The 16,761-nt window shown below is 38.9% G+C and overlaps 1 protein-coding gene across 1 annotated transcript; it reads left to right on the top strand.

The window, feature by feature from the left end:
• Positions 1 to 358: 358 nt before the first annotated feature.
• Positions 359 to 16,277, top strand: LOC119781531 (endoplasmic reticulum metallopeptidase 1). Its single transcript, XM_038282024.1, has 15 exons — positions 359 to 706; positions 2,870 to 3,174; positions 5,440 to 5,567; positions 5,671 to 5,776; positions 6,858 to 7,004; positions 7,096 to 7,188; positions 10,280 to 10,492; positions 10,581 to 10,801; positions 10,915 to 11,089; positions 11,840 to 12,030; positions 12,176 to 12,328; positions 12,438 to 12,640; positions 12,722 to 12,837; positions 12,949 to 13,112; positions 14,319 to 16,277. The coding sequence occupies exons 1-15, from the start codon at positions 438 to 440 to the stop codon at positions 14,493 to 14,495; spliced, it is 2,661 nt and encodes an 886-aa protein (XP_038137952.1). The 5' UTR covers positions 359 to 437; the 3' UTR covers positions 14,496 to 16,277.
• Positions 16,278 to 16,761: the final 484 nt, after the last annotated feature.

Genomic DNA, 16,761 nt, shown 5'->3' with positions numbered 1-16,761 from the left:
CTGCAAAGGACTTGATGACACTTCAGACAGGGCAGTGACCTAAAATACGACCACAGCTCCAATAGTTTGGGTAAAGCAGGTAATACTGTGATGCATCTTTTAGTAATTTGTAATTCAGCTGTAAGTCAACAAAGTTTGTAATCAAAAATATTGACCACAACCTAGTAGGCCTACTAAATGTAAAATAAAGAAAAAATCATGTTTATAACCAGATGCAAGGATTTTTAATTATTTGTATTTCAATAAGTTATCTGGTCATTGTAACACATTATAACTGAAACTTCACACGGAAATATCCCCTCTTCTTTACCTTCATCCGCATTCATGCAATACAGCACCCTCCCTCTCCGTTTGATTTGTCCCACACTGCTACCCGTCGGTCGTCTGAGAGAAATCGCTTCTGTGCGCTGCCGATGTACAGCAGGCTGCGATAAAAAATGGAAAGCGACACGGCCGTCCGGAGGATAAAAGCCTCCGGGGCTCCGCGTTACGCAGCGTTGGATGGACAAGCAGCCCGGTGCGAGGATAACGGCTGCAGCGGCGAGCCGAAGAGGAAGCCCGAAGTGCGGCTGCTGCTGCTGCAGGAAGGGCTGGCGGCTGCCCTGCTCTCCGGGTTTGTTTTGCTGCTGTGGGGAGTCGTTCATCTCTCGCTCCAGCAGCTTGTCATCGGGGAGCCGAGCGGAGACTTCAACGCAGGAAGAGCGAGGTGTGTTTGCTGCTTCTTTAGGATCACATTCATATATAATGAGGCGAATCTTTATTTCTGTTCGGGTTAAAGACTCACCTTCAAAAAAAAAAAAAAAAAAGCTGTTTTATTCTCTTCCGGGCTCACCTTTACCTGCAGGCTGCAGAGGAGATAACAGGTGTTCACAAGTTTTATTGATTTGATCTGTGGTGGAATAATTACAAAAAAAGAAACTTTATTTCCATTTGTCCAATTTGCCCAAAAAATTATTTTATTTTATCTGTTTTCCTTGTAGAACTTTGAGGTGTCAAGTCATACATATATTTATATTAAAATTATTGTTTTATTATTATCAGCATTATCTCAATATTATAATTTAGATTATAATGTCTCAATTAGAAATTAGAGGGAAAAAAAATACTAATATATTTTTTTTCTTTCAACATACACATGCATATATATATATATATATATATATATATATATATATATATATATATATATATATATATATATATATATATATATATATATGCATATTTGTGTGTGTTTGTGTGTATGTATAGGATAGGAAGCTACCTAGTAAAGGCTTTATAGAGGCATTCTAAAGTAACCTGTTTTGTAAATAGTTCTTACCTGACTGTTTTTAAAAGTCACTATAAATACAGGTGTTTTGTGAAGGTCTTTTGGAGAAAGCAAGCAAAACTTAGACTTCCTAGATATGGCTTTCCATCCTAACTGAGCTATACATCAATGATTACGTTGAAAAACAGCTGAGAAGATCATAATAACTCTGGGGGAGCCATCCAAAGGACTTTTTTTACTCACACAGTCTGGAAACTGTATTCCTGATGGGAGAAAGGCTAGAAAAACAGAAAGACAAGTATGTGAAGAGTACTGCAGTCTGTTCAGTTTGAATGTCATCACAACCCTTATAGGAGCCATTGGAAATATGGGCAAAGGTTATGGAGGAAAGGAACATCATGCTGGACTCGCTTTCCTGTTTGAAAAATATGTCAAGCATCTTACTTATTAAAAGCAGCTGCAACATTTTTCAGATTAAAGGATCATTTTTCCTCGCTGTGCATTTTAGCCCCTATATAGAGGAGGAGGGGGGGGGGGTGTATGGATTATGGTGCAAAATCTGAGGTCAGCACAACTGGGGGTTGAGCTCTTACAAAGTGCTGGGCAGTAGGATTTTCTATCATTTAGCCGCTTGCAGCATAAATTAGTGCTGCATGTGACATGATTTAGAGCTAAGAGCTTCTTTTGTCTGCAATCTGGAAATCCAGATAGAAGCGAGAGGTTTAACTCAGATCATTAAAAAGACTGCTGGGTAAATGCAGCAACTGACACTTCACCTGCTGACAGCGTGTTTTTAGAAGAAAAAGGCAAAGGATAGTCTTTCACTTCCCATGGTTTCAGGACAGATATTTATTTGCAGGTGATCAGCAAGTGAACTTTATAGTAGGAGAGAGGATTTGTGCTCATGTGGGCTTTGTGGACAGCATTAGAAAACTTAGTTAAAAAAAAATGTAAATAAAACTTAGTTTGTAAGGCTCTAACTGTTGCTATAAGCTCCAAAATACCAGGTTTATTTCTCCTTGTTATCATGATTATGTTTGCATAAATTCCTGTTTTGCTTCTTTCATATATAAAATCTTGCAAAGACTGATTAAAGTAGGGCTGCAACTAGTTAGTTTGCAAATCGATTAATCTGTTGATTATTTTTTAAATAATCAATTAATAATCGGATAACCAAAGGCTCCTTAAACAAGACTTTTAACTAAATTAAACTAGTTGAAACTAAATTTTTCCACCAGAGGAGTTCTGTAAAATGCAAAATGTTTATATATATTTTACAATTTTGATATAACTGTTGCTGTCAGCTAAAGGCATGTTTTAGAGTCTCTTATACTCCAGTTAATGATGAATCACTTACTGAAATAATTATCAACTAATTCTTTCAGCCCTAGACTGAAGTAAGATAGGTCTTCCTTATGTTTTTAGGATGTTTTCTTGTGGTGATGCAATGTTTAGTCTGACAGCTTGAAATTAAAGCTGTTGTTGGTGTAACAAACACACAGGGTGTGGCCGCCACCATCTTAACAAGCTGAGCTGCAGTGTTACCTTTCACACCTGTTGGTGACCCCTCTTTTTTCTCTTGTTCGTCTTTAATTTCAGACGACACCTGGAACAGATCACCAGCGTGGGCCCCCGGCCCGCTGGCAGCCAGGAGAATGAGGTCCTGACGGTAGGCTACCTGTTGGGACAGATAGAGGACATCAGAACCAGGACGGCAGCGGGGCCTCACCAGCTCACTGTGGACGTGCAGCGTCCCACCGGCTCATTCTCCATAGACTTTCTAGGGGGGTTCACAAGTTTCTATGACCGTGTCACCAATGTTGCAGTGAGGCTGGAACCCAAAGGTGGTGCACAGCACCTGATGCTTGCCAACTGCCACTTTGACACAGTGGCCAACAGCCCAGGTAGATATTCCCTTTTTAAGTTCTTCTTTCACATAAGGGGTTCAGAGGCAGTGAAGAGGGGATGACACACCAAACCTGACGCGGCAATGCCTACAGCATCAGACACACATCCAAAAAACACCTTTCCAGGTCCATCTGGTTGGAAGCCAATGCTTTAAGGTGCCACCCCTGCCCATCCATTTTGAACCTGTTCTTTTCATCTATTCAAAAACTGTCAAGTTTGATGGTAAAAAATTGAGGCCCATTTTTCTAAGTTGCAAATCTAATGCATCTGAAAAGCACAAAATGATGTATGTTGGTAACAAGAACCACCAAGACGCAGGTCTTCCATATTACATTGGGATGCAGGAACAATCCGTGTATGGTTCGTTCTTTGGTTTTTTCGTTTCAAAACAAAAACGAAAAAACAAAACAAGCATTTGGTTTTTCTGTTTTTCCGTTTTTAAAACCTAAATCGAAAAAATGAAAAATCGAATTAATAGAAAATCAACAGCGTTTGAGTTTTGTTTTCCCATGTAAATGAAAATAAAATACGGTTGTTGTTTTAATATGTAGCGGAACCGGAAATGAAGTAAGTCGCCAAAGAAAAATCATCACAGTGAATGAAGACGCCATCAAAACAAACCATTTCTAAACAAAAGGCAATGGCTGCACTTGAACCGTTTTCTGCATTGATTATCGAACTTTTTAAGAGAGGAAAAACACGCTCTGAAATCAGTGATGCTTTGAGCCGCCATGGAGCTCCACATTGCGCCGATTATAAAAACAAACGTTTCTATTTTGGTAGTGCTAACTGAAGAAGTTCTTCTTGTGGATTGTAATGGCGGTTGGCAAGAAATTGAAGGCGTACATTACCGCCACCTACTGGTAACTAAAAAAGTTATGTGTTGGGAGTTCAGGTCTTCATTTCCAGTTCTGCCATAAGGTCCGTTGAATTAACAACAAAATAAAAGTTTTTCTTTGGTTTTAACCATTGCAGTTAAAAAAAATTCCAAAACGTACCCTTTTTCCATTTTTGCAAATACCATTTTTCTAATTTCGTTTTAAATGAAAAAACCAAAGAACGAACCATACACGGATTAGGAACCAGGTACATTTATATTATATATATATATATATATATATATATATATATATATATATAAAAAAGTTTGTGTATATACAGTAAATAAACCACACTTATCCATATTGAAGATGTCTTATTCCATTTGTAACTGCTCACAGCATACAGACTATCATCCTTACAGAATAAAACAACAACATTCAAGTCACTAATTTGTTGTCGGACTGGTCAGGAGTAAGGTTACTCTGATTCAAACTACTATTAAAGCTCTATTTTAACACTGAGATACAATTACTGACAAGGATGAACACCAGATAGATGTTAAATAATAATTTCCAAGTTTTAATTCCCTCTTATTGATGTTAAGATGGATGGAAGAATGTTTCCCAAGCCAAAAGATTTAGCTATAGAGACATAGAGGTGTTACCATGTAGGACCTTTTCAATGTTTTTTTCTCCACACCCTGTGAGAGAGTTGAGAACACAATAGTTTCTAGATCACACACACATACAATCACACTTTGAGTCACACAGAAAGAAAAATAAACCCACAAGGTGTGGACCACAAAGATAAACATGCATGAAGAACATGCAGGCTGGATATGATATGCTGGATTTTGAAAACAAAGCCAAATGTGAGCTTGTGAACTACTGCGTTTCAATGTTTCTGTCGACTCTCACATGGATTTAATGGAATGAGGAGGAATACATTTCCAGTATTAGTTGCAGGGATAGAAGCAGGAAAGACGTGCAGACCAACAGCTAACGAACCTCACACTGCTTCCTAACGAACACATTCGCTCTAAGACGCTGGAGCACATGATGCCTTTGATCTTTACTTCACTTTTTCTCTTTATTTCTTAACTTTTGCTCCTTTCTGTTAGTCAGTCTAGTCAGCCTGAATCACACGCTCTGGTCACATGCTCGTTTTCTTTCTTCCCGCTCTGACTCTGACTCTGACTCCTTTGTGACCGTGTTACTTTTTACTTTTCCAGCTGAACGTTTTCCTGCCCTGTTTTTGTCCTAACTTATTGCCTCTTTGTTCTTTCCTGCCCATAAACCCTGCTGGTTTTGCATGGCACACAGTTGCATCCCTCTTTATGAAGGACTTCCTGCATTTTTTGCTTCCTGCTAAACCCATCGGTCTGATAAGTGTTCATTGTTTCTGTTCCTGCAGCACATCAGCCCCTCTTCTCATTTCAGGCGCCAGTGATGATGCAGTGAGCTGCGCTGTGATGCTGGAAGTCCTGCACGCTCTTGCCAACCAGTCCACTCCTCTCCACCATGGCGTAGTATTCCTCTTTAATGGGGCAGAGGAAAATATCCTGCAGGTGAAAATATCCACACGTTAGCAGACCTTTGGCTGTGTTTTGTCTTTGTTAGCTCAGTTATCTGTATCTGTTCTTATTCCTTCTGTTGATTATTGTATTTCAGGCCAGTCATGGTTTTATTACCCAGCATTCCTGGGCCAAACAGGTTCGTGCTTTCATTAACTTGGAGGCAGCAGGCGTTGGCGGCAAGGAAGTTGTTTTTCAGACGGGTATGAAAGATTCATATTTATATTTCTTGGCTTTCGTTGGGTTTTCTTTTCAGCAGTATGCATGTTTGTTTCCCCTTTTGCTTTTTCACACGGAAAGTGTGAAGGTGTGTAAAACCTACATAACCCTTTTAATAAAAGGTTTTTCTTCATTTCTGCAGCTTCTAATCTTAGAGCCGCATTTTATCATTTTCTTTATTTGTAATTCAGATAAATCACACATCTATTTTTATTCTAACATGTTTTCATATCCCCTGAAATCTTTCACATCGTGTCACTTTAGGGCCACCAACCTTTACGTATTTCTTAAGGTTTTATTGGGAAAAAACTCAGAGTAGTGCATTAATCTGAAATACAACATGGTTTACAACCAAAAATCTGAAAAGTGTGCAAGCATATGTATTCAGCCCAATTTCCTCTAAAGCCTTGAAATAAAAGCCAGTGCAGCCATTCCCCTTAGGGAGTCACCTCTAGCGTCACAGAGGTTTGTTGTAGAGGACATTAGTTAATGAACGCCATCATGGGAGTCAATAAATACAGCAGACGGGTCAAGAAGAATAATGTTTTGGAGACGTCTAAAGCAGGATTATGTTCTGAAATAATTTTCTATGCTTTGAACTCTTTACTTAGTGAGGTATGATACACAAGTTTAATACGACTGCAAATCCACCAAAGTGCAAAAACACTGCACATCTGAACGCATCAAGGTGACGGCAGGGTTATGCTGTGGGAAAATTCCCTAATTAGGTGATTCTGAAAGCAATTAATTGATGTTTTTTTAGGGGTACCAAAGCATAAGATTATTAAATAAATCATTTGGCAAACATGTTAAAAACCATCTGTTTTCCTTCTCCCCTAGTTATACATTCATTTGTGTTAAAAAGTGCTTAATTGTTGACAGAATATGAGAAAAAGGCCTTAGCTGATTTGCAAAATGTTAAGTTATTTAGAGGCTAAAATGATAATTTCATTTAATCGTAATTTCATTTTGAGTAAAACCTTTATATAATTGAGCAGCAAATGCCAGAGAAACCTGATAATTTCCCTTTTTTCCTGTTGTTCTTTATCACCTTTCCTATTAAAGGACCAGAGAACCCCTGGCTCGTCCAGGCCTACGTTCACGCAGCTAAACACCCCTTCGCCTCCGTGGTCGGACAGGAGGTTTTTCAGAGTGGCGTCATTCCCTCTGACACAGACTTCCGCATCTATCGGGACTTTGGTAACATCCCAGGTAGGACCACCTACAGCTCTGATCTCAATGACCTGTGAAATTGATTTAAGCACGCATGCTGGTTTTTTATTTATTTATTTTTTTTCTGCAGGCATCGATCTGGCATTCATTGAAAACGGTTTCATCTATCACACCAAATACGACACAGCAGACAGAATACTGACAGATTCAATACAGAGAGCTGGTATGTATCCGATTTCATCATCTCTGCTGTCCGTTAATATATCCAATAATAAAGGCTCATAGATTGAGCAAGTTTGAAGCTGGTTATTTTGTCTACAGACCGATGAGAGCCTTGCAGCTCATATTTGCAGTTCTTAACTGGTTAATTATCTTCTGTTTTTATTCTCTTAAAAACTAAAATACATAAAAACTCCCCTGCTTTGGGTTTCAGTACTGTGTTAATCATCTTTATCATAGCAGAAAAAGCAGCAGGACTACAGGTCCGAGATGTTTTGGCATCTGCAGCCATTTGACAAATCCCTCCTCTTCCTCCACTTGCAATGGAAAAATATTGGACAGGAAAAAGTTTAATTTTGTAACGCTAACTCTGCTGTTTTTTTAAGCTTATGATGGAGAAAGCTGAAAAAATGGAGCGAAATGCAAAGCTGAAAGTACTTTTATGTCCTGCAGTTGCAATTAAAGTGACAATGGATCTATTTTTCTAAAAAGGGTGGTTTTTACTTTAATGCATTGCTGTAATTCCATGTTGCAAGGAATAGAGTACAATTTCTAAAGGAATATAATTATTTTATAGTAGGTTATTTTAATCGAGAAAGGGAAGCTGTGGCTTTGAGTTAAACAGTGAGCCCTAAGGGAAGAACTATATGCCGTACTCTCAGTTGTTGACCACAGTGAGCCTACCAGGCGGAAGAACAATGCAGCTTTTGTTTCAGATGTGTTGGCGTTTTGAGCATGTCGACTGTGAGGCTGCGCAGACTAACAGAAACATCATTGCCAGTATCCTACTTACACACAGACACGTACACAGTACTTCATGATGTAACCAGAGTCTTTACTAAACTGTGGGAATTTTTTGCTTTTCCATAAATCAGCAGATTGCTGCTGTTGTGTAATAAGAAAGCCGCCGCATGCTTTAAAAAAAAAAGAAAAAATTCCCACACATGAGAACACTACTGTCTTCGTCAGGTTTGTTTAAGTTCAGTTTGAGGGATTTTTAAACTTGCATGTCAAAAAATGTCGGTTATGTTTTTTTTTTCCAGATGAAATCCAGTATATGAGTATTAACCTGTGTTATAAAGATTATTTTTACGTGCAGAAATGGAACTCCTAATGTGTCCAACCTTTATTACCTTATGCTTAATGAATTACATTAAAACAGCCTTTAATTTGATATAAAAATGATATTTTCAGGAGCTTAATCTGATTAAAGTAGAAGATTCAGTTTGTGGTTTCATCACTGCAGGAATGACAATATGGCAACAACCAAAGAGAACCGAATAAACCAATCTATTAACCACTAACTCTTTCTACCAAACCGTGGATAGAGTTAGTCTGCCTCCTAAAAGTTTTAATTTCATTTTATTTTTTTATATGATGGCAAACTAAGGCTTTGTCCTCAACCCTTACTGGCACCATCTCAGGCTGGTAATGCTGTGTAAAAAGCTTTAAAATAAGGAAATCTTTTTATTATAATTGCATAATTGAAAGATACGGAGCCCCTCTGATGACATGGTCAAAAAAAAATTTTTAATTGTGGCCACGAAGTAGTATTTCGTGCGCACGAAATACTACTTCGTGACCACGCAATAAGTTTAACGTGCGCTCTCAATATCCTGTTTAAATGTCTCTCGGTAATGACGGTTCCTTGCAATGCCAGGCTTTTCAGAATGTCTTTGTAGCTCATTCCCAGCCTAAAATAAAATTCTATCATACCGTCCCTTTTCATTGTGGAGCTTTAGCCTCTCTAATGCCTCTACCATAGACCTTAGAGAAGGCGCGCTCGATCTGCTTACCCAGTTGTCCAGGAATGATATTAATATTATTAATAAGTATTTCGTGCGCACGTTAAACTTATTGCATGGCCATGAAGTAGTATTTTGTGCGCACGAAATACTACTTTGTGGCCACAATTAAACATTTTTTTTGACCATGTCATCAGAGGGGCTCCGTAGAAAGATTCTTTTAGTTGGATGAAAAAAGACATATGGGTGCTGATGTAAATGTCCCCATGTCAGTCACAGCAGTAATAAAAGAGTTAAAAGATGTGAAACTTTACCAATCAGGGATAGATGAGGACACATGTTTATAAAGATGAAGGTAAAGAAAAAACTCACTGTTAGAGAAATGCCTCCAGGTCTCCATTACAATTATTAGACCTTACTTGCATTAAAAACCTGCTTTTACAAAAAAAATCTTTTGTTGTGTACTAATGTAAGTGTTAACTAAATGTAGATTTTTTTTTTTTCCCTACACACCAGGGTTATACACAATAAACTAAGGGGAGTGAAGGGATGCTGAGAGTCTGTTTTTCAGAAGCTTTGGAAAGTTGTTAGAATAATGTTATAAAGTCTGAAATACCAAGACATACAAGATACAAAACTAAATCTGGTCTGAGAGCTAATTATGGTTCATTATGGCGTCTAATGGACCGGAGTTTGGACCATCATCTGTTTATTGGTTTAAAAAATTTATTATTTCTTGGCATGGGGCACACCTCTGGTAAAAAAAATCCATTCTTAAATTTTCAATTGATCCGCCTAAGAAACCAACAATGTTCCCTTTTTTGTGTGTTTTTTTTCTTCAGTAAAATACCTCCGGAGTTTTAGAGTCCGATGCTGAGGCTGTCAATAGCCACTGCTGCCACCCTCTGGTTTAGTGGGGAACTGCTTGTCCTGCCAAATATCCCTATCTCACAATGTTAGAGAACATTCCTGTATCCAGGTTAAGATCTGGATCATCACCAAAATTTTATGGATTTTTACTGATAAAAAAAAATGTAATTAAAATCTGTCCATAACTTTTTGAGTTATCCTGTATATGCCATAATATCCTGTATAAGGCATAACCTTGGCAGAGGATATTAAGCCTAACCTGGAATCCCCTCCTTCTGCAGACTAAAATTAGACTAAACATGATTCTAAACATCTTCTCACAATTGGCAAAAAAAAAAAAAAAAATGTTTAGCATGCAATTATCATGTATGTTGGAAAAAAAAAAACTTTATAAACTTTCTAATTTTCCTCTTTCTTTTAGAAATATGTGCATGAATTTCCTCAGTGTCTGTTCTGATGTTGATGACTGGCTGCTCTTAGGTGACAACATCCTGGCTGTTTTGAAGCACTTGGCAACATCTGAGAAGCTGGCAGACTCCTCACAGTATCGCCATGGTAACATGGTGTTCTTTGACCTGCTGGGGGTGATTGCTGTTGCGTACCCAGCTCGCGTTGGCACCATCCTCAACTACATAGTCGCCACGGCCACCTTCCTCTATCTAGCCAAGAAGGCCTCTCTGCCCGGCAATCGAGGCAGGTCTCCTTTTCACTTGTGAATGAACGTTACTTCCTTTTATGTTTGTCTTTCTCCTCATGTAACGTTTACCTCCGTCTCCTTCAGGTGGCCGTTATGTTCGGGACCTGGCCTGTGCCATGGGTGTAGCGCTGCTGGCCTGGTTTGTCACCCTGCTGTCGGTGCTTATTGTCGCTCTCCTCATTACTCTGTTGGGCCGCTCCATGTTTTGGTACACTCACTTTTATGCTGCCATTTGCTTGTATGGAGCTGCAGCTACTGGGAAGTTGATCCTCATTCATACGCTGGCCAAAAACTTCTACTATGGAGTGAGTCCCTCAGAGAACCTTTTAAGAGACAGTGAAGAAAACTTTGATTTCAGAGCAAAATTGCTTGCACATTTTTGGAGCATCTTGGGTCAAACTGTGTGTCTCCCACTCAGGGTGTGCGTCTGGTGGAGCTGGGGGATCTGTATTTTGACGGAAGCTTGCTGCTGTGGTGCTGCGGCCTGGTGTGGCTCACGCAGCGAGGCTTATCTTCAGCCTACGTACCCATGCTGATGGTGGTCTTCCCTCTGGCTACCAGACTGCTGCTAACCAAGGAATTTAAAAACAGAGGTAAACATTTGGAGCTGCATTTAAGCCCATAATTATTGAAACTCCTGGGATATGTAGATTTAAAATGATGTGCAACTTTATTTTTAAAACAGACTAGTCTCAATAAAGATGATTAGTGGCTGTTTCTACACATTTACTCTTAACCGCCTTTCTAACTAAGGATAAAGCTTGTAGCTCGTCAATCAGCTGTTCAAAGTTCAGACGGTACTCAGCTCTATTCCTGTAGCAGCACTAAAACTTCTCATGCACAGTGGATAATGATTCTCTGTTCTTCACAGCTCCCCTTACTGTCCTCTGCAGGGCCATCTACTCTGCCACATTCCAGCTGTCATTATTTTGTTTATTAATGTGTAAATAGAGGTGTTATATAATGAAAAGTATTTTTTAGGTATATCACATTAGAACATTAAAATTGGCTGAAATGTAATTAGAAAAATAATGAATTTGGCATTTAAACAAGAATGTTTCCAAATCTTGTTTCTTTTTAAAATAGTTTTAAATAGACTTCTTGGTTTGTTTCTGAAAGTCTTTACTTGCCTCAACAAGTAGAGTCGAGGTTTTCATGTAGACAATCTGTGTCCAGAAAAATGACATTTGTAGATTTGTACTTTTTGCTCTTCACCTGCAGCTATAAATGCTATTTCTTAAGGTCTACAAAAACAAACCAGATTCAACAATCTATGAATTTAATTTAGAATAAGTCAGATAAAGGCGGCTGAACTTTCTAAAGTGACAGTCTTTTACCTCCAGGAGCGTCACTGAAGTACAGTGGGCTGTATCTTCTGGGCCTGGCGCTGCCCTATGTCCACTTCATGTTCCTCATCTGGGTGGTATTTGAGATATTCACCCCCATAATGGGCCGCAGCGGCACAGAGATACCGCCTGAGGTGGTGATGGCATCTTTGGTCACTCTGGCAATCATTTTCCTCTCCTCTTATTTTGTAAGTATTTATTCAGAAATCCACAATCATATTTCATTTTCCCAGCAGAAATATCTTAAATTTTCAAAGACTCCTTTCTAATTTGTTTTTCAGAAGAGCAGGGTGTATGGTGTATCTGCTTTTAATGTACATTTTCTTCCTGCAGCTGCATTTTATCTACTTGGTGAGGAGCACAAAGTGGATCCTTACAGCTCTGGGCTCGGTGTTTGTCGTCATGGTACTGTTGTTGTCAGCCGGCCTGTTCTTTCCTTATTCTGGGAATCCAAACAGCCCCCGGCCGAAGAGGATATTCCTGCAGGTCGGGTTTCAAAAGCCACAACACACATTAGTTCTCAGCCTTTATTATTAAAAGCTAACAGGACTATTGATTTGCTTTTATCTGTTAAAAAATGTGCATCTCTCTGCAGCATACAACTCGGACCTTCCACAACCTTCAGGGCCAGGTGGAGAGCAAAGACTCTGGCATCTGGATAAACAGCTTTGACTTCACAGCAGTACAGCACATCACGCCCATCATCCCTGAGATCAACGACAGCATCCGGACCCGCTGCCGAGAGGACCGACCTTTCTGTGGTTACCCCTGGTTCCTACCTGTGAAGTTCCTCAGCAGGTCAGACAGAAGAAACTTTCTTCACTCTGCTTGTTCGGTGTCCTAAATTTGACTCATCTTAGACATTTGGTGTATTTGTAGGAAGAACTGGTATCTCCCAGCCCCACAAGTGCATCCAGCTTCTCCAGTGGCATTTAGCCTCCTGTCCAGAGAAGAGACAAGCTGGGGAACGGTCAAGATGACCTTCAGTGTGAAAGGTGACGGGCTCCATAGAGCAGACACAAAGATAAATTGGGTTTTGCAGAACTTTTTATATGTGTGAGCATTTAGTCAAGGGTATTCACCTCTGTCCCTTCTGTCTCATCCAGGACCAAACCATATGTCTCTGTATCTGATGCCTCACAGAGGAGCCAGTCTGTCCTCATGGTCTCTGGGTGACGGGACGCCTCAGTTTGACCTGAACGGAGAATATTTTGTGTTTTATTCCCATGGCCTTGATGCTCCCACATGGACCTTTTGGTTCGAAATACAGGTACTCTCTAAAGCAGAAGTATATGCAGTGAAATGGCAGACGGTCGATTGTATTGTATTATACCGTGATGTAGCGTTTAACTTGTCCTCCAGTAACATTCTAGATTATTTTACCTGCAGAATGGCCGCTATAGCTCAGGGATTACTCAGTTATGAAAGCATGTTTTTATTATCTGTTTCTAATAATATTTCTGATTGGACACATGCAGCTACAGTCATACATAAACCCACACCTGGCTTCTGTTGAAGTGGTTAAAACGAGCATGTTTTCTTTTTTGTTTTGATATGAGTTATTGATAATTAAACTTGTAACATATTTCTTAATGCTTTTTATATTGGGGGAATATCAGATTGCTTCATAAACTGAACACTTTTAGGTTGTACAATTTTAACACTAGAGTTTCAGTGACTTTCACTGGACGGCTATAAAGTTTTTTTCACTTAGATTTTTACCTTTTTTTTTTACTTAACTTTTTTCAACTGTTCAGGTAATAAATCATTCAAGGGCTCATCTAATTGGTCAAATCCCAAAAATAACATCTACACCAACATAGCAGTATATTTGCTGAATGGCTGGATATAGATCTTGTGATTCTAGTACTGATGGATGAGGGGGGGGACTCTATTTGTAAGGGGTATGCAAGTGATGAAAAAATGGTAACTTGCCCTATAAAGACATTTTTTTTTCTTTTAATAAAATTTGACTGTGAACAGGATGTTACTATTATGCTTAAAGGAAAAATCAGAAGTAACATAGAACTATTGATGTAGAGAAACACCAGCTGTACCGTTGTTCTTAGCTAAGTCCCAATCAGAAGATCTGAATGCGATCCTTTCCAGATTGATCTCAGTTATGTGTTAAATACTGATTTGTGTAACATATTTGTCGTCTGGATATTTAATTTTTTTTTAGGCAAGGCATGTTTATTTTTACAGCACAATTCAGTAAAAAGATTTCAAAGAATAATTTTTCCATTTTGGTTCTGGACTTGTTTCAGCTTCAGCCAGAAAAATTGCAGAAAAATGTCTCTTAGTTGATTTTAGCAGCATGAAAGTCTTTCAAGTCCAGAAACGTAGAATTTAGTTGGATTAAATCAAACCAAGCCTAAATTTCTCAGGCTGAGCAGCTTAGTTTACCCATGAAGCTGCTGCTTTTAGGTTTTGTTAATAAAACTGTGGTGAGATTCATGGTTTTCTATTCTGCCAGCCCCCAGCTGAACCAGATCCAGCCGGCCCAGAGGGAATGATCTCAGTTGCCATATCAACCCACTACTTCTTCGGCGAGGACCGACGGACTCCTCAGCTGGAGGAAATCCTTCCCAAGTTTCCCATCTGGGCTTTTCCCTCCTCTTGGGTCAGTACCTATGACATGTACCAGTACTGAGAACGTCTCTACTGAAACAGAGGAGCGTGGGCGGCCCGCTGACACCTTTCAGAGACTACTCAGTTGCCCTTTAACTCTGAGAGTGAAACACTAACATGCGCCTGAGGAAGACCCCATCACTGTGCTGACATGCTGAGCAGGATCGGCGCTCAGGCCTTACAAGCCTCTTACTCACTACTGGGTTAGTGAAACAAAGGAATTTATTTGTACTCAGCTGTGCCTTTTCTTTTCACACTCTCTCACTCTTCTTCCTCCACATTTCATCCAACTTTCACGCTAACACTCTTCTTGAATGATTCCTGCCGCACGTGTAAGTCACTGGGTTTACCAGCCATCGCCACACTAAACGTGCCTCTGGGTTCCTCTGCAGATGCCCTGATGGGGGGGATGCTTAGGATGCGTAAACCCGCTCTCATATTGGCTTGTTTTTATAAAACAAAAAAGGAGCTATCCATACACCACATCTATTAGGAGCAAATATATATTTGCATATCCTGAAGAGTAACTGTGATTCTGCTTTGCATTCCTTTCCTCAGCTGCAGATTTGCAGTAAACCATGTCCATGTGTTTAAATGAGGAATGCTAACATCTGCTCAGGCTTTCAGAGGGTTTGGAGCAAAGCAAAACAGAGCTGGCTGAGGTGTTTCGAGAAAGGCAGTGAAAAGCAATAATTAAATATCAGCTTTAGAAGAAACTGAATAAGAAAGAAAGGAGATTTGAAATGAATAGGAAATCTATAACAAGGCTCTGCATTCAGCCAGTGCTGTTCCAGCTGAAATGGTGCTTATTTACATTTCATTTTGCTGTAATATTACTTTGCTGAAACCTGATTAGGATTCACTGGGTCTGCAGGAGTGCTAGTAACTTTCTTTTGCTAAACTTAATCATTTATTGTTTTTCAGTGTGTTTCCGAGACTAAATGTATCTAAACTGTGGAGAAGTGTCATATCTTAGAGCCAAAAAGTAATTACTGATTTAGTACCATAGCAGAACAGAGAAGATCTGTAAATTTAAAACAGATTTGTACATTTTTATTGGGAATTGCTCTACGACAAGCATTTTTTTCTTTTGACTTCATTACTTTTTCCTCACACTAGTGGATAGAAAACTTAACCCTAATTTTGATTTCTAAATGTCTATTTCCAGATTATAGCCTTAGATAAATAATAATGATTTCCATTTATGCCGAAGATTATAGTTTTGTTAATTTAAGGTTCTTTAAATATGATCAAAATTAGACTCCTTCCTGTGTTTCCTTCAAAATAATAAATCAAATACTTTGCTGCAAACTAACCAATGTGCTTAAAAAAGAAAAATCAGAAAATTGTTTGCTTTTTGTTTCAGTCAAGCTAACTTAAAAAAAAAAAAAAATCTGTTTCTATTATATATGTTTTTAAGATTGATAAAACCCCAGACGTACATTGTTTTCAGACAATAACAATACATGACTGTTAAATCGGAGGCATGATATATTCAAAATGATTCGATCATTCCTTTATTCCAATAGATTACATTTTTTTGTTTTGTAGAGAAAGATAAAAAAGTTATTTCCACTCATATTATTAGACATATAGTGGTATGCAAATCTAAACTCCTGCTGTAAGCAGCCTATCACCATACTTTGGGGACAGGAGATGTGTGTGCGAATGTGAGATTAAAAGATCGAGTGGTGCAGACAGCCTGTAATCTAAGCTGTTAGGTGTCCTCTTCATTCGGGCAGATCATCTGTCTGATTCATTCTCACACACAGTGATCAGCTTCACAGCAACTTGAGCTTTTTTTTTTAAAATACGTTCAATGTTCATATTAAGCCAAGATGTAGAGATGATTTTATACGATTATAAACTCCACTGTTCCTCATCATCTTGAATATCTCCCCTGATCGGTGCTTTCAGAGGGATTTTTAGGAAATGCACTGATGTGTTTTTGCTCCATGTTTTGTATAATCCAGGAGGATTTGATTTATATCGGGAGCCTCTCCCTGCTTTTCTGCTGTGCTCCTCAGAGCGGAAGGTCAGACAGAAGCAGGCCTTAAGTTCCTGCTTCCAAAGAAGCACAAAAAGTTTACTGCTATGGGAAAAAAAACAACAACCTAACAGATTTTAAAGTGCTGTCCAGTTTTTTTTTTTTTTATGTTAAATTAAAAATGCTTACCCAGGATTCAAGAGATTACAGTTGGTGAGGAAATGTAGGGGATTTAATCCCCATGATTTATTATGCTACATTGGACGGTAACAAACGGTATTCTACTCTACAACAGATTATT

Source organism: Cyprinodon tularosa, unplaced genomic scaffold, assembly GCF_016077235.1.
Source record: "Cyprinodon tularosa strain WSP-4 unplaced genomic scaffold, ASM1607723v1 ctg179, whole genome shotgun sequence".
Taxonomy (NCBI): Eukaryota; Metazoa; Chordata; class Actinopteri; order Cyprinodontiformes; family Cyprinodontidae; genus Cyprinodon; species Cyprinodon tularosa.
This window is presented reverse-complemented; position numbering and strand designations above follow the sequence as displayed.